This window comes from Pseudorca crassidens, chromosome 13, assembly GCF_039906515.1.
Source record: "Pseudorca crassidens isolate mPseCra1 chromosome 13, mPseCra1.hap1, whole genome shotgun sequence".
Taxonomy (NCBI): domain Eukaryota; kingdom Metazoa; phylum Chordata; class Mammalia; order Artiodactyla; family Delphinidae; genus Pseudorca; species Pseudorca crassidens.
In genome coordinates, this window is record NC_090308.1 from 81,169,476 (window position 1) to 81,192,444 (window position 22,969).

The 22,969-nt window shown below is 46.1% G+C and overlaps 1 protein-coding gene across 6 annotated transcripts in view; it reads right to left on the minus strand.

The window, feature by feature from the left end:
- Positions 1-22,969, minus strand: part of SMAP1 (small ArfGAP 1) — a 148,785-nt gene that overhangs the window by 1,902 nt on the left and 123,914 nt on the right. For 5 of the 6 annotated variants that reach the window (XM_067702844.1, XM_067702843.1, XM_067702847.1 and 2 more), the window contains 4 exons: positions 22,501-22,591; positions 8,564-8,691; positions 2,705-2,876; positions 1,498-1,805 (listed from right to left, as the gene is read on the minus strand). In XM_067702844.1, coding sequence (XP_067558945.1) covers positions 1,498-1,805; positions 2,705-2,876; positions 8,564-8,691; positions 22,501-22,591 — 699 coding nt within the window. Of the gene's footprint in view, positions 1-1,497; positions 1,806-1,874; positions 1,992-2,704; positions 2,877-8,563; positions 8,692-22,500; positions 22,592-22,969 lie in introns of all 6 variants that reach the window. The other variant, XM_067702848.1, reaches the window with a different exon arrangement.

Consider the following 22,969-nt stretch of genomic DNA (forward strand, 5'->3'; position numbering starts at 1 on the left):
CTGCCGATGCAGGGGACGTGGGTTCGTGCCCCGGTCCAGGAAGATCCCACATGCCACGGAGCGGCTGGGCCCGTGAGCCATGGCCGCTGAGCCTGCGCGTCTGGAGCCTGTGCTCCGCAACGGGAGAGGCCCCAACAGTGAGAGGCCCTCGTACCGCAAAAAAGAAAAAAAAAAAAGATTAAAAAAAAAAAAATCTATGCTCAGGGTTGGATTGTATTAATAAAGTTCAACCGTCTGCAGTTCTTAGTTCTTCAAAAACCCTAATACTAACCACATCACTGATGAGGGAGGCACAGTGTCTGGAGGGGCAGGTCGCTTCTTCCTAGGTACTGAAGGATGTTTAGTACCTGTCATGGCCAGCAGACCCCACCAAGAGAGAGCTGGAGAAGAGCACCCCCTTCGGCGGGCCTGGAAGTAAGGTGGGGTAAGTCCTTACTGGTTCAGCAGGCACCCTAACCTGGGCTGGGTCTGCTTCAGCATTCCGGCTGCACAAAAGCTATTACTGACATTTGACACTTAACGATTTTTGAGATTCCCAGAGTGCACAGACCAATGTCATATAGATATTCCTTTAAATAGTGACAGTAAAAAATAACTTGGAACATTCATGGGATATATAGTGATTTTGCTAATAATGTCGGTTAGGAATTGCTATATACTATTCCCTGAATGCTGACGAGAACAGAAGTCAAGGGCATCAAAATACCAGAGGAACATCAAATAAGGAAGTGTACAAGGAAGAAGAGTGGGACCACGAACCTAGGTCTGAGGCCTCTGTCTGTGAAGCCAGAGGAAAGTCAGAATGGATTTGAAAGAGGTAATACTAAAATGTCATCTCCTGGCTCTAAACTAACTTAGGCAGAAATAGGATTTTGTAATATGAGGGGAGGTAAGACACAAATATGGACTGGTTCATATCTTACGGGAATTCTTGAACTAGTGTATATTTTTTTTAAACATAAATGTGACTATAAGTAAGAAGAAAATACAACTTTAGAAATGTATTTGAACAAAAAGATTTTTTATAAATCCACGCACAGCCTAGATCTCTCAAAAACAGTGCTCTGAGAATATGAGGCTGGGTTGTTTTCTAATTTGTGAAAGTTACCAAGAGCCCCCAAAATTATTAGTGAAAATAGGTTGGTCTAGGTGGTCTATACAAACAACCCACCAGGGGGCTGGGTTTAAAGCTTGGTGCTAATTTCAAAAGATGCCCAAGATAATTTCTAGCTGTTACAAACAAATGAGGGACATTCACCATTACAGCTGTGTTATAATCAGAAATGAAAAAATGCTTAACATTCTCTACAGAATATTCTAAATATAGGAACAATGACAGCTCATTTGTCTATTTGATTAAACAGTTTTTACCTTTTATAACATTATCCCTACTCAATTCTTTCTGCCAGATTGTTAGATTTAAAAACAAATAAAACCATTTAGAAAACAAGATCTGGTTTCTCTGATTTTGGAGAAATTGGAGAGAAAGGACCCTACCTGGGAGAGGTTCCATGGGGGCTGCTGAGCTGGCGGCAGGCCAAACTTACTCTGGGCTGCACCCGCGTGTCCCACCATCCCTCCTGGGGGGCCGACCACACTCTGCGGAAGTGGCATCACCCCAGTCTGTGCGTTTCCCATGAAGCCGTTGGGCAGGGGCATGCCCACCATCACGCCCGCGCTCGGCCCCATCACGCTTCCCGCAAGGCCAGGAGCTGCAGGCACAGGCCCGCCCATGGACGGGAAGCCTTGAAATGCAGCCGGTGCTTGTGAGGGAAACGGTATATTTGTGGGTCCCATAAACACACCTGCAGCAGAAGAACCGAGCAGAGAAAACAAACGAAGAGAACAGGGTTACCGCATAGCGCTGCACTCGCCTCTGTCAGCACAGAAACAGGAGCCCGTCTTGCTGAACTACCCACGGCAAAGGCTTTCCTTCTGGTCTGGCTCCTGTTGCTCAGAGCAGCTCACACCTGCACCCTCAGGGCTGGTTACTTCCAGGAAGCAGACAAATCAGTTAGGAGCCTGAGCAAATTTAACTAGGGTAAATAAATCCTGTGCAACAGCTACATAAAACATCCATTGTGAAGACCAAACTATATAGCATGAGACTGTGTTTCTGCTGATTTGCACCACTGGTCTCTCACTACCAAGTAAACAAGTCAGAGTGGACTGTCGCTGGCTTTAATGGAAGCAGCTGAGACGTCATATAATTTCAGCTCTTATGTGAAATGCAGCCCATTATTTTAGAGGAAATGACAGATTAAAACTGTGTAAACATAAATCTTTACCGTGCTAGTATTTCCTTTTGATATATTAAAAAAAAAACCTCAAAGCTTTTTTTGATTTCATGTGATATTTCAGACTTACTGTTTACGTGCAGAAAGAATACCATACTGTACAGAGTTATAAACTTCAGGCAAATCAAATTTAAATAATTCTTCAAAGATAATCCCTGTCCTATAAGGCTTGTGAAACATTAAGTGACGTGCGACCAGCTTGTTAATCCTAAATGAATAAAGTTTTGTGCATTCTAATCCTAATGCTTCTTTCATTTCAGTTTTGTAGTTGTGTAAACCGCAACAACAAAAGCACTCACTACACAGAAAAAACAAGGAAGAAATGTAATTGACATTACATAAGCACAAAGAATACACTTCTAGTGATGTCACTGCAATTCACGGAAAGCAGATTTCAAATGCATTACCAGGAGCACTCTGCTGCTGGGTGGTCCCCGTGCCATACAGAGACAAGATGGAGTCTTTGGAGAGCTGTTTCTTGGCCACCTCTTCTGACTTAGTAGTTTGCTCAGTGAATAGATCCAGATCCCCAGATGTCACTGCAGACAGAGCGGCAACTGCTGGTACAGAGGACGTCCCCTGAGACAGATACCAAAACAAGCTGTCGAATTCTGCATAATAAAACACAGCTCATCCATTCCTTGAAATCCAAATGAAGTTATGAAATTAGAAACTAAACAACTGTAGAAGGTAACATGGTGACACTAAAGGGAATCGCTGACAAAGCCCATGCAAAACCTACATGCAGGATAGAGGAACATTTCCTATTTTGAATCTGTTAATGTAAAAGGAGTAGATAGAACCTCTCTGATGCTGAGTTCTGCCCACCACATCCTGACCACAGTGGCTTCAACAACAGGCATGTGGTGCCGCTTAAGGACCAGCATTCCTGGGAGATGTTCGCACATCTCCTGATTGTTCGCACAATCACTGCTGCCAAGAACTGGCATCCCTTGGAGTGAAGAACATTTCTACAACTACAGCAGACTGCAGGAGGGTCCTGCAATGGCTGATTTTGTCTTCTTTGGGGGGGAAAAAAAGTTTTGATTTTCAAAAGCAACATCATGATATTTTTATGAACCGAATCTAATCCGTTTTTACCGCAACATTAGAATGCTTCCAGTCTACCCAGATATGAGGTCCAGCAAAACTGCGACCACTGCACTCTCCCCTACACCTTGCATTCCGCTTGTAGACAGGGGTAAGAACACGAATACAAATGAGCATGTGGATATTGTAATACAAAACAAAAAATTTCACTTCATCTCCTGTATCTTGCACACAGATAGTATTACACAGTCACAACTGACACCTCACTTTAATGATCTCTGCGGTCACTAAATATTCAATCACATTTGCGTATAGGGAATTGACTTAGATATGAAGAGTTTCAGAGAAGTCTATGAAGACTAGTAAAAACTGGATAAGAGTCTTCTCAAACTATAGAACGAGGTGAGCAGCAAGTAGAGTTAAATCATAGTGTACATGATTTGGCTTGAATTTTTAAAAAATCAAACATTTAATGCCTTGGCTAAAAAACCTTTCAATAAATTAGCCTCCAAGCATTATGCTCACAAACGAACTTAAGCAGAACAATATTTTGAATCTATTATGACATCAAGCAAGAATTTTAAGACAGGAAAAAAAGCCACATAATTTTGCAAAAGATCTGAAATGTGTAAGAAACCGGACATGATGGAATTCAAATACAACAGTAGGCTTGAATCAAATATATCTGACGTAGCAATGAAGCAGAAGGCAGAGGCCGAGAGCGTGGGCCCTGCAGCCAGCCTGCAGGCTCGCCCCAGTGCCCTCGGACCTGCCACTCCGCCTTCCCTCTGGGCCCAGGGAGGAGCTGCCTTACCGCCACGCCCCACGGCCACAAGGAGTGCTTGGCAGACACCAGCATTGGCTGTTAGTGTCGCTAGGTGACAAAGCAGCCACACCTCACTAAATGATCCTCCAGCACGTTTAGTTTCTGTTCAGTCTAAAAACCTGCTCAAAACCCTGGGGTCTGTTCCCTGAGGAGGACACAGACGTGTGAGAAAACCTGAAGTGCTTGGGAAAGCTACTATTATTCCACCTCAGGCTAGAGCAGCCCCGTGCTCCAGACGCGTGTGTTTCTTCCGATGAACGCCTGCCTCCACAGGGACACAGTCTAAGCACAGCCACGCCAGGCAGCATGGCTAGCAGGTGCTCGAACGGCCATTTACGGGGCGGGTGATGGGGGCGCCCCACGTGCCGGCAGGACCACTCCAAGGTAAAAGGAGAGCCACTGCTGCCGGTACGCGCGCACTTTCCGGAGGCCGCAGGATCCCCAGGCAAAGGCTCTCTGGCCGTCTGGGATCCGGGGCCAAACCGACGACAGGCCACAGCACCTGTGTGAGTCTAGATGCTGTGGGGATGTGGATATTATGGACAGAACAGGAAAGGGAGGGCTTCTACGTGTCACCCTGGGGGACACTGGAACGACACCCCTCAACCCCCAGTACACGCGTCCTCGCGGGTCAGCTGAGCGTTCCCAGCCCCTCAGGGAAGACTGCACAGCCAGACAGGAAAGCAGACGGTCACATCAATCCAGCTCACATTCACGTGAGGGGAAATCTCCAACCAGAATTTGCACCACACTCAGAAAATCAGGACTGAAAGAAGCAGGGGTCAGAGTAATTCCTAGTGGGGTCCAATTCAATTTCACAGCATAGACAGCCACCAAATTAGTAAACTGTGTACAGTGTGTGTGTAAAATGTGTGCTTTAACCCCCCTTCTCTCTCCCTCCCCCAATTTTCAAAGACATTATTTTGACAAAATGTCTGGATTAGAGTCTTTACATGTAGTTTGGAGGGAAGATAATTCTGTTCACCAAATTATTTTAGAGGGCTCCATAAAGCTGACACCATTTTGGTCCAAAAACATTCAGAGAAAGAATGAGGTGTGATTTTGAAGACCTGCCCTGTCTCCTCTCAGGTACAGAGGCCCAGCACGAAGGCCAGGGCGGCCCTGGGGGCACGAGGAGGAGCTGCACGCACACTGAGGGGGGCTGAGGTCCGCACTGTCCGGCTCGCTGCTCTCCCTGCACAGAACCCACGGGGCCTCGGCTGGCCTGGGGTCTAACGCGCAAGCAGCTGCAGAGCGGTTCCCGCCCCGCAGTGGAGTCTAAGGAAGGCGGGCCGGCCGAACGGCCCGCTAGAACGCTAGACCAAAAGAAGCTGCTTTGCATGCTCGGACTGTCAAGTATCCCAAATACTTCTTTCCACACCCAAAATGTTAGCGTGAGACTTCTTCTTTTACTACCACACGCATACCCACGGCTGCACACATTCACAAGGTAATTAATGTTAACCGAAACGATAATAGCAATACTTAGTTCCTCTTTTTACGTGTTGGGGGAAGGAGGAGAAGAGGCAAAGCCATAAAATAAAGCTATCTTCTCTGAAAATAAACAGCGATGCTGCAGATGAAGCTCCACTTAAACTAATGATTCCTCAGAAATCTATCTGCTCAATTCCAGCGTTAATTATACAACGACTATCATAATGACAATAAATATATATAATAAAAATACATGTAATTCGTCTTCCTAATAAGACATTGGTTCTTTCTTATTAAAACTTTCCATCCAAACAATTCCCATTTGGCTCAGGTTTTCTAGAGACAGAAATATTTGACCTCAAAAATTATACTTTACTACAAAAAACTAGTTGCTTATTTGTAAATTTAAAACAGAATCTCGGGCTTCCCTGGTAGCGCAGTGGTTGGGAGTCCGCCTGCCGATGCAAGGGACACGGGTTCGTGCCCCGGTCCGGGAGGATCCCACGTGCCACGGAGCGGCTGGGCCTGTGCGCCATGGCCGCTGAGCCTGCGCGTCCGGAGTGTGTTCTCCACCGTGGGAGAGGCCACAACAGTGAGAGGCCCCCGTACCGCAAAAAAAACCCACAAACAAACAAACAAAAAAAAACCCAAAACAGAATCTTAAGTTGTGGGCTTAAGAGTAACCTATGTCCCTGAAAGTTATATATTAATATCTCACCTTAAAGACAAATACTGCACGGTATCACTTATATGTGAAATCTTAAAAAAAGGCAAACCCCTAGAAACAGAGCAGAATGGTGTTTGCCAAGGGCTGGGAGGCAGGTACACATTTTCAGTTATAAGATGTAAGATCTGAGGATCTAATGCATAACATGGTAGCTATAGTTGATTATACTGTATTGTATAAATGCAATTCAATGAGAGTAGATTTTAAGCATTCTCACACACAAAAAAGGTAAATTTGTGAGATAATATATGTTAATTAACTTGGTGGTAGGAATCTTCACAACGAATATATATATCAACACATTACGTTATACATTTTAAACATATAATTTTATTTTTCAATTATACCTCAATAAAGCTGAAAAAATATTTGAAATATTTAACAACAAAAAAAAGATGTGACCGACAAGGGATTAATCTCCAAAATATACAAACAGCTCATGCAGCTCAATATCAAAAAAACCAAACAACCCAATCCAAAAATGGGCAGAAGACCTAAATAGACATTTCTCCAAAGACATACAGATGGCTAAAAAGCACATGAAAAGATGCTCAACATCTCTAATTATTAGAGAAATGCAAATCAAAACTACAGTGAGGTACCACCTCACACTGGTCAAAATGGCCATCATCATAAAAATCTACAAACAATAAATGCTGGAAAGGGTGTGGAGATAAGGGAACCCTCTTGCACTGTTGGTGGGAATGTAAATTGGTGCAGCCACTATGGAGAACAGTATGGAGGTTCCCTAAAAAACTAAAAATAGAACTACCATACGACCCAGCAATCCCACTACTGGGCATATACCCAGAGAAAACCGTAATTCAAAAAGACACATGTACCCCAATGTTCATAGCAGCACTGTTTACAATAGCCAGGACATGGAAGCAACCTAAACGTCCATCAACAGAGGTATGAATAAAGAAGATGTGGTACGTATATACAATGGAATATTACTCAGCCATAAAAAGAATGAAACAATGCCATTTGCAGCAACATGGATGGACCTAGGGATTATCATACTGAGTGAAGTCAGAGAAAGACAAATATGATATGATATCACTTGTATGTGGAATCTAAAATACGACACAGGGACTTCCCTGGCATTCCAGTGGTTAAGACTCCTCGCTTCCACTGCAGGGGGCGGGGGGCACGGGTTTGATCCCTGTAAGGTCCCACACATGCTGCGTGGTGTGGCAATCAATCAATCAATAAAATACGACACAAATGAACTTACTTACAAAACAGAAATAGACTCACAGACATAGAAAACAAAGTTATGGTTACCAAAGGGGAAAGGGGGGGAGGGATAAATCCGTTTGGGATTAACATATACACACTACTATATATAAAACAGTTAACCAACAAGGACCTACTATATAGTACAGGAAACTATACTCAATATTTTGTAATAACCTATAGGGGAAATGAATCTGAAAAAGAACATATATGTATAACAGAATCACTTTGCTGTACACCTGAACCTAACACAGCACTGTAAATCAACAAGACTTCAATTAAACAAAAAAAGAATAAAGGCAAAAAAGAAATTCCATGTAAAGTTAAGAAGGCAAGTCAAAATTTCTTTACCACTGATACTTTTTAAAAATCTTTATCGTTAATATTACGTTCTAAATAATTTTTTAAAAAATCATTAAAATAAAAAAAGGCAGATTTTAAGGCTAAGAAATAACGTGTCTTCATAAAAAAGCATATGGGTACTGAGTTTGCTAGAATTTCTTGTTCTCAGTTTCCCTGCACCCGGAAAGAAACACTGTCCTGGGCTGGCCCGACAGAGCACAAGAAAAGAACTACGGGCTTCTAGTCCATGTTCACACGCCAAACAGTTCAAAACCCTCTGAAGTAAGTAACCTTGTGGATCGCAGGCAAGGCTGAAACAGTCTGAGTTTTCCCACTTACTCATTTTAAACACTGTTTGCCTAGAGCAAGAGTTAGCAAACTTTAGACAGTGACTCTTAGGCTTTGTGGGTCATAGAATATCTGCAGCAACTACTCAACTTGCTTTTGCAGTGTGAAAGCGGCCACAGACAGCATGTAAGTAAACGGAGTGGCCGTCTCCAATCACACTTTATTTGCAAAAACAAGCTGCAGGCTTAGTTAGCCAACTCCTGGCCTGAAGATCTAGAGGCTTTCAAGTAAGAAACAATTCAAAATTGAAACTTTCCAAAAAGAAAATACACAGTGTAAAACCATACTCTTAACACATACCTGAGCTGGTGGCAGGACAGTTGCAGGTAAGGGATTAGAAATCATCGGTCCAAAGATGTCCAGATCATCGTTCAAGGCCTGTCCCGTGGCTGTGTTCCCATTAGTCACTGGCACCTCGGCAAGGCCGTCTGAAAAGAACGTAGATTCTTGTCTTAAAAGATTCTAGAATCTCTTAAATTACTTGAAACATGGCTTTATTCTAAAAATATATGGTTAAAAGTTCAAAAAGTTAACAACAAAATGTATGCCCTCCTTCTACCCCAGGATCTCTCCTCTCTCCCAAAGAAACCATTTCCAGTTTTGTTTGTTCTCAAAGAAATATTCTTTACCCACCAGTTTCTAAGTATATATGCAAACCCCTTTTTAACAAATGGTATTATACTATTGACATTATTCTGTGTCCTGATGCTTCCTTACATGTAAGGTACTGTTCTGAGTACTTTACATATATTAACTCATTTAATCCCATAACCTTATGAAACTGGCACTACTTTTTTTTTTTTTTTTGCAGTACACGGGCCTCTCCCGTTGCGGACACGCAGGCTCAGCGGCCATGGCTCACGGACCCAGCCGCTCCGCGGCATGTGGGATCTTCCCGGACCGGGGCACAAACCCGTGTCCCCTGCATCGGCAGGCGGACTCTCAGCCACTGCGCCACCAAGGAAGCCCTGGCACTACTTTCGTGGTCACTGGCTAAGCTGGGATACGATACCATGTTCCTACGAAGGCTACCTCTCCATAAATATGCATGTGTGTGTGTGCGCACACACGTGTGTGTGTGTGTGTGTGTGTGTGTGTGTGTGTGAGTGTTTCCAATATTACTTCATATCACGTTTACCTACCTTGGAAATAAATTTTAATGGTTTAAAATGTCTGGAATGTTAAATTTTAAAGTTACATAAGGAAAAAAACTGGACAGAAAGAAAACAAACATACACTATACACTGATTCCGTAGGAAGTATCCACAAAACACTGAAACAGACCCTTTCTGTACTCAAGCGCGGCCACCCTCAGTGTTGGGTGCACTGAGCCGCCGGGCAGCACCGACACCCCTGACGTCAGTCCAGAACTCACAAGTGTCGGGTGGGGGGCCGGGTGGGGGGCGGTGCAGAGAGCTTGCAAGCACGGGGTTTCAGGGAGCAGGACAGCTCACACGGCTCAGTTTTCCGTGGTCACGACCCAAGGAGCAGTTCAGAACATCACAATTCCAATCTCCGAGGACTTACATCCTAATCGAGCTCCCACTTTACAGCTTACAACCTCACTTGATCCCTCTGCTGAACCACACACTCCTCGAAGGCAAATGAGGCATCTTCTAAGACGCCTTCGACAAGGAGGGGGATGGACGTCTTGCACAGAGTAGATCCTTGGATACTGAACAGATTTAACGCAAGATCTACCTCGTACTAGGTATTTCTAACACAACCCACAGAAACTCACAGATTTCTTCTTTTTTTGAGGTGTAACTATAGAAATTAGTATCTTTTATTTCCCTGTTTAAGCTTCAGTGAAACAAATTATCATTAATTGCAATGAATAAATGGTCACAATAAAATATTCTTTACTACTTAATTTATAAAAGTGTGTGTGAAACCCATGAAAGGTTAGTTTGGAAGAAACCAACTGCAAATATTTTTCAATAATTTTCCATGATATCACATTATCAGAGCCATAAAAAAAATATACTCAGCACATATGTTTATGCGTTACACATGTTATATCTCTATAAGCACTACGGACAATTTAAAGGTGAAGCAATAAAACAATGTGTAGATTATTACTAATTTATAATATACAGAATTTTAAGCTAACACACAACCATGACATAAAAGAATTCAAATATGACTCATACATGAAAGTAATTTTTTCCGTTTCTAACTCATTCAAAGCGGCAACATTCATTCTGAAGTTAGACTTCTTTCAGGTGCTATTTTATGTTTTCCAGCCCATTCCACATTCCATTTACCTGATGTGTAGTACCTCAGGTAATATGAACCAGAAATAAAATATTTTAGAAGGACAGGGTATTCTAGATTAAAAACACAACTAAAGGAACATCTCTGTGCTATCCACAACTCAGTAAAGAAACTCAAATAACACTGCCATGTGAGTCAGTGGTGCTTGAACCCCTAAGCTACAGAGCTGAGGACAGGGGAGCAACCTCATCAAACAGACATGTTCATTCTATCACACGAACATGGAAGCACTTTATTAGCAGAAAATATGACTGTATTTCATGCAACTTAAACTCGCAAACAGAAGCACATGTCCTCCAAAATAAACGACAACCAAGAGGAACAAAAGTAAAAATGAGCATAAGTAACTATTTCCAGTTTTTCAGTTAAAACTTTTTGCTGTTTCAAGTAATAGCAAACACTAACAATTAGGATAAATTTATATTAAAAAAAACTTTAAACATGAGAAAATGCTATCATTAACTTATTATTATTACCACTATTATTATTTTTGGTGAATTGGGGAAAAAGGTATCAATCTATTTTTTGCCCCAGGACATGTCAATTGGCTTGTACAACATCAGTGAGCTCAGGATGCGCTGGGTGAGAACCAAGAGGCTCAGCGACTACAGGCAAATAATGTGTTTGCATTACTTTAGAAACTGAACATGTTTCAGAAATTTTAAGTCTGTTCAAAGTAGTACAGTCTTTTAAGTCTGTTCGAAGTCCTCCAGTCTTCTCCCCACACAGTCCCCTAATATGACGGATTGAAACTCCCATCAATTCTCCTTGTTACTAAAAAAGCTAAGCATTCACAGAATTGTCGAAGAACAAATCCTTAACTTACATGAAAACATCTCGCCCTTGCAAAATCAGTACACAAATTCCCAACGAGTTTTCCCACTGGATTTCAGTGTCTGCTAAGTTGACTTACTACATTTGGCTTGCTAAAACACATTCTCTACCAAGGACTGTTTCAATTTGTTTCAAAACTTGTATTTTTTATTTTCAGAATTTAAAAAGGACAGGGGAAGGCTAGTAATCATTACCATCACTATAAACATCACCTGCATCCTGGACTTTCTAAAAGAACGTTTCCATGTTATCATTTCTGTCTCCATGGAGGATGAGAAGTCATCTCCTTCCATCACCCCCAGTTACAGAAACCGGGGCACAGAGAGATTCAAGACTCAATGTCGCTTCCCTAGTGAAGCAGCAAAACTTGTACTAGAACGAAGTCTTCTGAGCCCTGGACCAGTGTGTGCTCCTTTCTTTAAGCCACATTACACAAAAGTCATGTAGTTACAGCTGTAGATAAAGAAATCACTTAAAAGTCTGAACATTAAAAACCAACCCTTACATAGTTAATAATTATTAGTACAAAGTTAGAGAAGCAGCGGCATCAACAGTTCAGAACCCACTCCGCGCCAGCCTGTCTCCACACACACACACACCACCGCCCCCATCCTCCGGCCAGGCCCGGCATCCTCAGGGTACAGTGAGGGGCCCGGCCGGTGCGGCCATGGAGGGGCACCTGGGCCGCACGGGCAGCCCCGTCACAACCACTGCAGCTCAACGCGGCCTCTCCATCAAGGGTTCACCAGCGGCACAGTCCTCGCTGATCAAACAGAAGCTCAGAGGCCACAAAAGCCATAGAATACCAAGATGTTAAAAGCAGTTTTTCAGATAAACATTTAAAAATTTAGAAAGAGTAAGTCTTATTCAAATTAAATGGTTTAAACAGTGTAAATGTTTACATTAGCACTGTAATGTAAGAAAAATAATTAAATCCACATGGGCTACATTTTGAGTGTACAGACACATGGGCACATGTGCACACACACCCAGACCAGTGGAAACCTCCCCCTCCAGGGGTTGGGGAGCCCAGGGCCAGGCCACGCAGCGCCTCCAGGACGGGAGTGGCCGTCTGTACAGATAGCGCATCAGGACCTGCACGCACAGCACCTCCCCGTGCGCACAGGCTCCTTGCTCGGCTGCAGGGACGGGGGGAGCAGGCCCCTTCATCAACATGCAGAAACAGTAGCCGGTGGACAGCAAACAGAATGGGAGCGCCAGAGTACAAGAACAGCCTGAGGCAAATGGCAGAAACTTAGCTGGAACACCACCAGAAAGAAGGATAATGAAGCACAAAGGACCCCTCAAAGAGGAAATGAGCAAACAAGAAATGAGGACAGTGCAGTGAAACAGGGAAGGAATTTCCATTTTAAAGGCAAGGCATCAAGCCTACAATTAGCTGCCTGTGGGCAACTATTTTCTTTCTAGTTACCTTAAGATTTCAGACTAATGTTTGATCTGAAAACGAGTTGGTAGACGACTGTTTTATACTGCACACATACCAGAAATTCACAAGAAAAGCTTAAACGTTTTGAGCCAAAGAAAGAAAGTTGTTAAAAATCAGTGCTACATCTCACACGAACAGAAGGCCTGCCCAGCGTGCAGTTACTGGCCTACTTCACATCATCACACTGGTAGATGCTTAGAAAGAAGGTAGCATTTCAAATATCACAACGTCATGAAGGCCATTTCTATCATCTAGAAACCTTCCATGTAGCTGTCGATTCTATTAATCGTGGCTATACCAGAACTCCCCTGACAGCAAAAATCCAAATGAGTAAAGGTAAACAAAGTACTTAAAACAATATTTAGTGTCTTCTTCTTGGCCCATTCCAAATGCTTTTGAATGATACCATGTATAAACTAAAAGGAAATAAGAATAGAACAGTTTGGATTTTTAATAACCCACTATTAATACTAACATTTTTAAGTTCTGTTGCCAGGTACTCTGATCAAGCTCTATATAAAGTGTCTCAGTTTAATGCCCCCATCACCTCCAGAGATTCTGACACAATAAGACGAGGATTTCAACAGAAATATGGTGGTACAGCTGGAAAACTCAACTGCTATATCCTTTTGAGCAGCCTTTCCTGGTTCCCCCAAACAGAAGCAGTGCCCCTACCGCGTCCAAGGTTAAAACAGTTCCCGGGGCAGCTGCCCCACCTCCCGAAGAGGGCACAGAGGGTGGGGCTGGCCTCACCGCCCAGTCGGGGGCGCCGTCCTGGGCCCCAGCTCCCCGCTGAGCGCACGAGGCCCCGCCCCCGGCCCTGTGACCCCCGCGGCCCCGCCCCCGGGCCCCCCCAGCCTGCGCCCCACCCCCCCGCTGGCCAGGCAGCCTCCCAACTCCTCCCCCCAAATCCAGGGGCTGCAAAGCAGCAGCCTTCCCAGGTGCCTTAATATAAGTAATGTCATTTTTGGTTTTTGTCGGCGTGTGAACACACTGAGTGTGACGGGCACTCCCCACATGCTCACACTTGCACCACACTGACTGCCTAGGCCCTGTCCCCCCATCCTCTGTCAGAAAGAGGGTGCAGCTTTCTCCTCAATCAGCGTTGGCACCGAGCAAAAGCTCCACAAATACTGGTGAATTGAAATGCTTTCCAAACACAGATCACCAGAGGGTTTCTCGGGGACAGCAGAGCCGTGGGGAAAAACGACAGTCAGGGGGCGGGTGATCCTGCTTCTGTTGGGAGAAGAAGGGAAATAATGACACTCATTCTGAAAAGAACCAGTGGTCTGGTTACAAACCCCTCTTGGTCTCTGCCCTCTGCACTCCCCCACATCTGGCCCTCGCTGAGCCTTCCTCCCGGGAAGCCTCATCCTCTGAGTCCACGTTCTCCTGGAAGACCCTGCAGCCACTGCTGCCGGTACCCCTGCCGTCCCCCTTCCTGGTCTCACGGCCTCAGCGCCACACGACCCGCCACCTCGGTACCGCGACTGCATCCCAGCTGGAATCCCTACTCCAGGCCACCATGGCAGTGAGGCTGCAGTTCTCTCTCAATCAGAACCCTGTCCTCCAGCATCACTCTGTCCACAGCTGGGAGCATCGCTGCAGCCACAGCCACAGCCACACACACACACACACACACACACACCACACACACATCACACACCATACACACATACCACACACACCACACACACATAACACACCACACACATACCACACACACACGCCACACCACACACACCATACACACATACCACACACACCACACACACATACCACACCACACACATAACACACACACACACCACACACATACCACACACACACACCCACCACACACATACCACACACACACACGACGGCCCAGGCCTGGGTCGGCCTCCTCCCTACTCCCCTCTCCACAGCTCTGCTCCAAGCGCCATCACAGCCCTGACCCGTCGGTCATGCGAAGCTGTCTGCTCAACAAGAAGCAGACGGGCTTTAAATCACAAGATACTCTACAAAGGGGAGGCGTGACGAGCTCGTGTATCTGGGGGCTCGCTCGCCCTTCCCGGAGCCCACTCACGCTAAAGATGACCCCCAGGACACATGAGAGTTTGCCTGACGTCAGTTTGCACAGCATGAAAAATTCATCTGCTCCTCCTCTGACTAGCAGCAGCAAGAAAAGTAACCTCTGAGTGGAGGAAAATAAAATGCAAATTGTGAATCTTGGCACTGTGCCAGGTTTCACGCTGAATTTTCACAAACATCTCTCTTCCACAATCCCACTCTTCCCTGAGCAACAGTCCTCTGTCTTCTCATCTCCAGACTGCACGTGGATGCATCCCCACTTGTACTACTAGACACAAACGGAGCTGTGCTCTCCCGTATTTACCAGAGTCCCGTGAACTTGGCTGGTGCTCAGTAAATATTAATGAATTCATCCTTTACTTGAATGTCAGAGGCATTAGCTGGTCATAATCTATTTGCACAAATGATAAAAAATCTCAAAGAGCAGCATGAGATTTTGTGTATTACTAATCTAGCGTAAGGCAGAGAGGAACATGGTAAGTAGTGGAAGTTATGTTTTTCATTATTGTTCTTGACTGACCGTGAACACTCAGCCTTGAGCACACCCTGGCTGCAATGAAAGGTGCCGAGTCTAATTCTTCACCTGTAACTAGTGAGGCGTCATCCTGAGAAGGAGCGAATCTGAAGTGGAAACAGCACCGATCAAAGAAAGAAGCCTGCTTCCATGAGATGCAGTGATGCTCTCCTTAACGGCAAAACTCCTTCTTCTTAAAACTTTGTATGTTTTCATGTTACTCAAAGAGCCCTTTTCATTTTCTACTCAAGAAACCATTTAAAGCCTTTTCCTTAATAAAAATGTTACTTGGAATTCCTTTATATTAAAACACACACTTGCCTTATGAAATGAAATAAACTCCCACGTGTGTTACCTTGTAAACTCAAGTCACAGACATTCATTTGAAGCATGTTAAAATTTTCAAGCTTCAAACTGTTTTCAAAAGCTTAAAAAAAGATGGCTGAGAGTCAAGTGGAATTATTTATTTTTAATTTTTAGTTAACTTTTCTTACTGCTAAGTAGATGGCCTTTAGGCTTATCTACTGAAATGACTGAGTGGCCTTAACATTTGCTGTGAACCTCCTGCTCTGTTTACCCCTTCCTTTCCAAGCCCCTCCTGCCACAGGTCCCCGCAAGCTGGGGGACTTTGGGGCAGGGGGTGCCCTGTGGACGGGTACGACAGCGCTGAGAGGGGTCTGCAGTGCCGCCACCTCTCAGGGGACACACACACGGACCGAGAGTGTCTGAAGGTTTCGGAAGTAAACGTCGTAGAACTGATTGCTCTTTAAAAATTATATAAATATACAGCTTTCATATGTATATAAGATATATATCTCAAACACTTCTGTACCACTTTACAGCCTCAAGAGACAAGAACTCTGCAAGTATGAAGCCAGACTGTATAGGACAGGTCAGCTCTCTCTGCAGCCACCGCTCTCCCCGGCACCTCCCGCAGGAGCCCCGGGCACCCCCGCCCCCGACAAGTCCCCACAGAGACACGTGCTCCCCACTCTGTGCACAGTACTGTGCTGCCTATGTCACACTATCCATCGTTTACGCTCTGGCCAACAACCACGGACAGGCTCTTGCGTTCACTTCCTGGTGAAGACGCCAGAGCCCAGGGTACCGCCTCTAACTCCAGGGCTCCCCCGTGCCACGATGCTGCCAGCTGTCCCCTGGACAAATGGGCCTAATGTCTGTCTTATGTGACACAGTGTCAGCTGGCAGTCTCGGAATTTAATTTCCTATCAGAGCTCAACACAGTGTTAACAGTTAAGAACACGGGTCAGACTCTGTAATCTACCTATGGTGTGACTTTGGGCAACTTACTTAACCTCTCTGCGCCTCAGTTTCTTCATTTGTAAAATGAAAACAACGGTAGTTCACCGATTTCAGGGCTGTTGCAAAGATCCAACGAATAAATGTCTGTAAACACTCAAAACAGTGGCTGGCACTCGGCAGGCACTACCTCAGTGTTTCTTAAAGTAACAAGATGACAATTTAATTACTACTTGAGTCAAACATCTTGCTGCGGTTCATCTACGAGCCGAGACTGGACTGTGAAGTCAGGGAGAACCGGGTTTGAACCCAGTTCTGTCGTCCAGAAGCCGCGCCTTGGAAGCCAACTTCTGTCAGCTTCAGTGTCCTTGTCTATTTAAAAAAAAAAAAAAAAAAAAAGTGGGGGGAAGAAGGAAAAGGGGCAAAGATGTGTGTGTGCACAGTATGCTCCCCGCTGAAGGGCCGTCGCAGGCTGACACGCACCTGGGCCAGGGGCTGCGCAGAGGCTTCCTGCCTGCAGAGCCGTCTCCACCGCAGAGGCCTCGCCCGCCCTGGAGAGAGGCCACGGGATGCAATTCTGGCCCGGCGGGTCCCTGAGAACTCTACTGGGGGACCTTCTGGGAGAAGTTTTCCCTCCTGAGAAAAGCAACTGCTGCACCGAAGTTTGGACGTGGTCCTGAGGCCGGGGGGCTGGGGCCTGAGCTTAGGGCCAGGGCTCCGAGGGGGACGGGACAGTGGGCAGGAAAGAGGAGCCCGGCTCCCGACCTCACCGCCCCCCCCGCCGCCCCCCAAACTGCTCGCCCGCTACGATTGTCAGACGCCACCCATCTCAGCCACGCTCAGACGCTCAGCCACCTGCAGTCACGAGGCGCCTCATCCACAGCCGTGTTCGCTCCTTCAACACCTGAGCGTCGCCTGCCTGCTTCCTGTGGCCAGCACGGTCCCCGGAGGCCCGTGAAGATGCCCTCCTGCTCTCGGCCCAGGTCTGGCTGGGCTGCGCCCTCGTCCCCGGGTTGCCGTGCTGGTTCTCCCACTGGCCCGCCTGTCGCCCTCGGCTGCCTCCCAGCCCGGACTCAGGGCCACGCGGGGAGCTGCCAGCAGCCGGGTCTCCCCCAGCGACACGGGCCCCCACCTGCCTGCTCTCCCTCCACAGGTGTGATCACACAGAACTACCACCAATTCCCGAGACCTCCTTTTTGAAAGGGTAATAACAGTCTATAATCGTTTGCGGACCATACTCTTGGCAGCAGAAAAAAATAAACATTTTTATTGGGTTTTAAGCCATAGCTGAAAAGCGTAACAGACTACAAAATTACTTCGGGCACTCACGCTAGATAGAGCGGCCCTTTTCCTCCCTCCCTGGAAAACAGGGGTGGCACACAACTACCCCAAGCCCCGGATCCGCCGAGTGTACAGCTCCGGGCCGCAGGCGGGTCCAGGGCTGGGCCGCGGCTGGCATTCTCTCAGTCCGCCCAGTCACTAGCTTGCTTCACTTGACAGCGTATGGCCTTTGAGAAACAGAAATCTCCCTGCAGGAGTTTTCTGCTTTAAAGGTAACTAGAGTGTTTTCTGTGGGTGTTTCATCCTTTAGTTTGTTTTCTGTCCAGAAAATCTTATAAAAACAAAAAAATTTAAGGAAAAAAAGTAATATATTCACCTCTCATTATATAAAACTGGAATACATATTACTAGATAATTAAGCTGGTTATTTACTAAAAACCACGTTTAACTAGCACTGTCAACCCACCTGAACTTGGCTACTGTGATAAGCTAATGCTTTTATTTCCTGAAACAGAGGCATGAAGCGAAGACTTTAAAACTTGCCCAAAGCTGTACTGTATGTTCCTTTGAGCTTTTCAATTAAGAAAAAACTGAGGAAGCCTCTATCTAAATACATCTCTATAGTTCAGTATGATTTTCATCACCAAGCTCACAGTCGATTCTCTGTGAGCTCTTTCGAGGTCCCCGAGTCACACACACACACACCCCGCCCCGTGCCCAATGGGCCTGCGGTCAAAGCCTCCTGAGCAGGGAGCAGGCGGCAGCGGTGCGCACACAGAACAGACACCCGCGGAGGGCTCCCCACCTCTGGGGAGACTGAGCTGAAGCCTGCAGTTTACGATGCTGCTCAAGCCTTCCACTGAGAGCCGGTGCTCACCCCTGAAGACTCTAATCTCAGATGGGATCTTCTAGAAAAAGAAAGAAAGAAAAAAGCCTGGGGGATTATCCTAACCAACTGCTAAGCAGTCTGTCAGTTTTCATCATGTGAGGACAGACAGGAGCATACAGTGTAGGGGCGTGGCGAGCACAGGCCCTGGAAGCCAGTTTCAATTCTCTTCTCACACAGCGGGGGACACATTCTAGGCAAGCGGGTCTGTGTCTGGAGCATCCAGGGCTTGTTCATTCTGGGCCTCAGTCGAGAGGGGCCCTAAGATCTTGGTTATTTCCAAGATCAAAGGGCAGGTAATAACCAAGTCGATGACCCCACTTCTGATACCAGACAGTAAAGCACTGAATAAACAGTATTTCTACAAGCTTCCAACGTGAGTTAACACCCAAAGGCGAAGTCACCCTTGCAGGTACGATCGAGCACATCCTCAAGTCCAGCAGAGCTCAGCCTCAGTCACCACCCACACACTCGTGTACGCTTCGTGCCCATCACAGGGCACAGCTGAGTAAGGCCTGCAAAGCTAAAAACCTTTGGCCCTTTTCAGAAAAGAATTTGCTGACCCTTGCTGCTAGAAAGTATACAGACAGCATTTTATATTTGACCTTGGGATGGGGAGTAGATCTGGAAAAGTGAGCCGAAGAAAACAGGTTAAAAAAAAAGACTTGCCAAAAGGCCGTTTAAAGGGAAGTTCGAATTTCTAAAACATGATCTTGACTCTCACACTATAGGAGTCCACTGAACGTGATCCTGAGCGCACAGTAACCCTGGGATCCTGGCCCGCCATGGCTGTGTAACTGAACTAACCCTGTGGGAATTTTCTCTGTATTTTCTGCAAATGTTTTCAGTTTACGCCTGTTCTGGTCTCATTCACATGGGGATATGCCATCTTTTCTGCACGACCATAAATCAGACTGCCAGGCACCTGCCCCTCCTCCCCACTGTGTCTCACTTTACAGGGGAAAACCACAGCGCCACGCTCACCTTGGGCAGCAGAAAAACAGTCTGCTGCTCAAGGGCGACAGCAACTATCGATCCAGTTTGGGAGTGCTGTTCTCTGAAAGTCTGGAAGTGCCTTTCAGGTTACTGAGAAGCAGCAGGAGGGAAGCGCTGCAATGTGCTCTGGGTAGGGCTCTCGGTCTCCTGCTGCTAACACTCCCTCAGCAAGACCCCCAATCCCTCTTTCTGACCCTAGCGCCCACCCTGCCACCTCTGGAGCTGTTCCAGCTCATGATCCAGAATCGCCCATCGCCCACAAAGCCCTCTCTACGCCCTTAATCTGCCGCTCCTTCCTGCCCTAAGCGGACCTCGGTTCTCCCCTAAGGACACGGGTTCCTGACGCTCTCCCCCGTCTAAAAAGACAGCAGCCTTCCCGATCACAGGCCCGTGAGTGAGAGAAGCGGAACCGCTGCCAGCGCGGCTGACTCTCCCAGACACTGACACCAGAAGAGGGGTGCTGCCGTCCCCAAACCCTAAAACCCAGGGACTCTGAGACTGGGTGGTGGAAGGCAGGGACACGCGGACAGGAGCTCGACAAACGGAGATACCGTGTGACAGTGAACGGCTGGAAGGCAGAGACGCCCGCGCTGACCCAAGCACTGAGAGCGAGAGGAACAAGCGTTTGCCGAGGTCAGGGGTCGAGCTCCAGGCTCGCAACTACGCAGCAGCACCGCGCCAAGGGCTGGGCACCTGAGACCAGTTCCGCCACCTGTCCCCCGGGCCCCAGCCCGTGCGGCTCCTGGGGACCGCCTAGCAGGCCCGCCTGTCCCACAGGGTCACTCCCCAAGGGAAACACCCTACAACTTCCACCCAGCAGCAAACCCCACTGGCACTCTCTCTCAAAGCAGGCCCAGAACTGGCTACTTCTCGCAGCTCCCGTGGCCACCACCCCCTTCCACCTGTCTCACCAGCCTGCAGCCTCGCCTTGCTACACTATTCTCAACAGGGTAGCCGTAAGGGCTCCTAAAAAACCCAAGTCGGATGAGGTACTTCTTTGCTTGAATCCTCCAATGCATTTCCAGGACACTCAGAGTAGCAGCCTTAGTCAGGTCCCAGGGTCACTCGCCAGCAGCCACGCCAGGGCCCTCCTCCTGGCCCTGCCCGCTCCCGGCGGGGATGCCCAGGGCCACTGCACCCGCCCTGGCCTCACCGCGCACGGCCAGGGAGCCCCAGCCTCCTCAGGTCTTCCCTCCGACGGTAATCTCAGGGGGCCCCCAACACCCACCCCCTGAACCCTGCTTAAAATCACACCACTGCTTTCGTTCTCTCTTAGCTACAGCACTTAGCAAACATGACCATGACGTATCTTACTTAACTATCTCTTCACTGTTTCCCCAGACGGGGGTCAGGTACTTTCATCTGTCTTCCCTCACAGCTCTCTCCCCAGTGCCTACGACAGCGCCCAGACACACGGCAGACACTTCAGGAGGAGGTGCGAGGTCAGTGAGCGAGTCTGTAGGGTAAGGGCCAGGCCTGGCTCAGCTCTTATGTTTCTAAGTTATGGACCGATAACCAGGCACTCACGGCCGGGAAGGAAATGCTGCCGCCGAGACAAAGGCGCGTGGAGTCCTAGTAGGATCTTTCCGTACTGTGGCAGTAAGTCTTTTTTCTCATTTATAGCAAAGGAAATAAAATACAGAAATTATGAGAACTAGTATTCAACACAATTATATTTAGAGCCCCTGGACTAAGCCCTATTTTTATATTTCTGATATACCACTTATTTTCACCACCATAGAAGATGTTTATCTGTAGGGGGTATATCTGCATGATACACCAGTTTCCTAAGTACGACAAAAACATTCAGTTGTAATTCTTAAGACAGAAAACAATTTTCTCAATAGAACAAAGATCAATTTTTAGAAAAGCAGTGTATGAAGGTCGACTCTACCTTCCAACTATCTTTCACTGTTTTCCTGTTATTAATCTTTCCCTAAACTAAAAGAAATTTCTAAATTAATTACTGCTGAAGGCTCAGATATTACTAAAAATAACCATTTATCAAGCTATTTTAAAAGGAAGAGGAGAAAAATGTAAAAAGAGCTGACAGTATTTGTAGATAAGGACAGTACAAGCACTCCTTGAATGGAAGTCTGTTTACTCACCAGGCAGACAACATCTATCTGTCGGCCATAAGAATAAATATGACATTAAAATGAGCACAGACATTCTTATTGTCATCAGACACATAAAATGAATCTAGCCACTAGATCTAGGTATAAAGCATGTTGCTTCAGCTAACCAAAATTAAAGTGTCCTTTAAAATAGCACATGTTATAATAAGGCTACACCATAATTATTTTGCTAAGGGACCTCCCCTCCAACAAAACTAAATGAAGAGAAGGCGGGGTGGGGTGGGGGGAGAAAACATTTCAAATGCTGAGACGTCACAGTCCACCAAGCCTTTGAAGAGTACTTTGTTATCCTCTCTCCCCAAGGAACTCATTACTTGTATTTCCATGAAGGCACTGCTGACAGACACCAACTCCCTTATTAAAGATTTCCCTTTTGGTGGGAACTCAAAAAACTAATCATACCATTTTCAAATTCAATTAACAGGTATCTTTTGGCACACTGATGATAAAGCTATTATATTCATTTCAAGTAAATGTTTCAATTGCTTTGTAACTCTAATTAATGATGACTTGTATTTTTTTACTACTTACCGAGTCCTAACAGATCAACAGTGGGCTCTGCAGCTTTTTTAGGGCTGGTACTTTTTTTAGGCTCCAATTGCTGATCTTCTTTCTTCTGCAGCTTTAAAGTAAATAATCAGATTTATTATTTTTTTTCAAATAAACTGAACAAGACTTTTAAGCCCCAATTGGGCATAGTTTTGATAAAGTTAGTGTAATGTAGCCTATGAAGAAGCATAGTGTGATAAAGCTTACAGCATTCATTACCATAAACTTAAACACAATCATTGAACTTGAACTGATAAACCGGACACGAGGACCCCAAAACAGTGAATGTAGAAATTTAATCTTAATGCTTGTTCCTAAGCATTTAACTCCTTCACGTGAACATTCCACACTATTATAGTATTATAATAGTGTATTATACTTGCTCGCTGCTGCTGCCGGGCAGGCCCCGGGTCCTCGCGAGCAGAGCAGAGGCCACCGGCACTAATGGAAC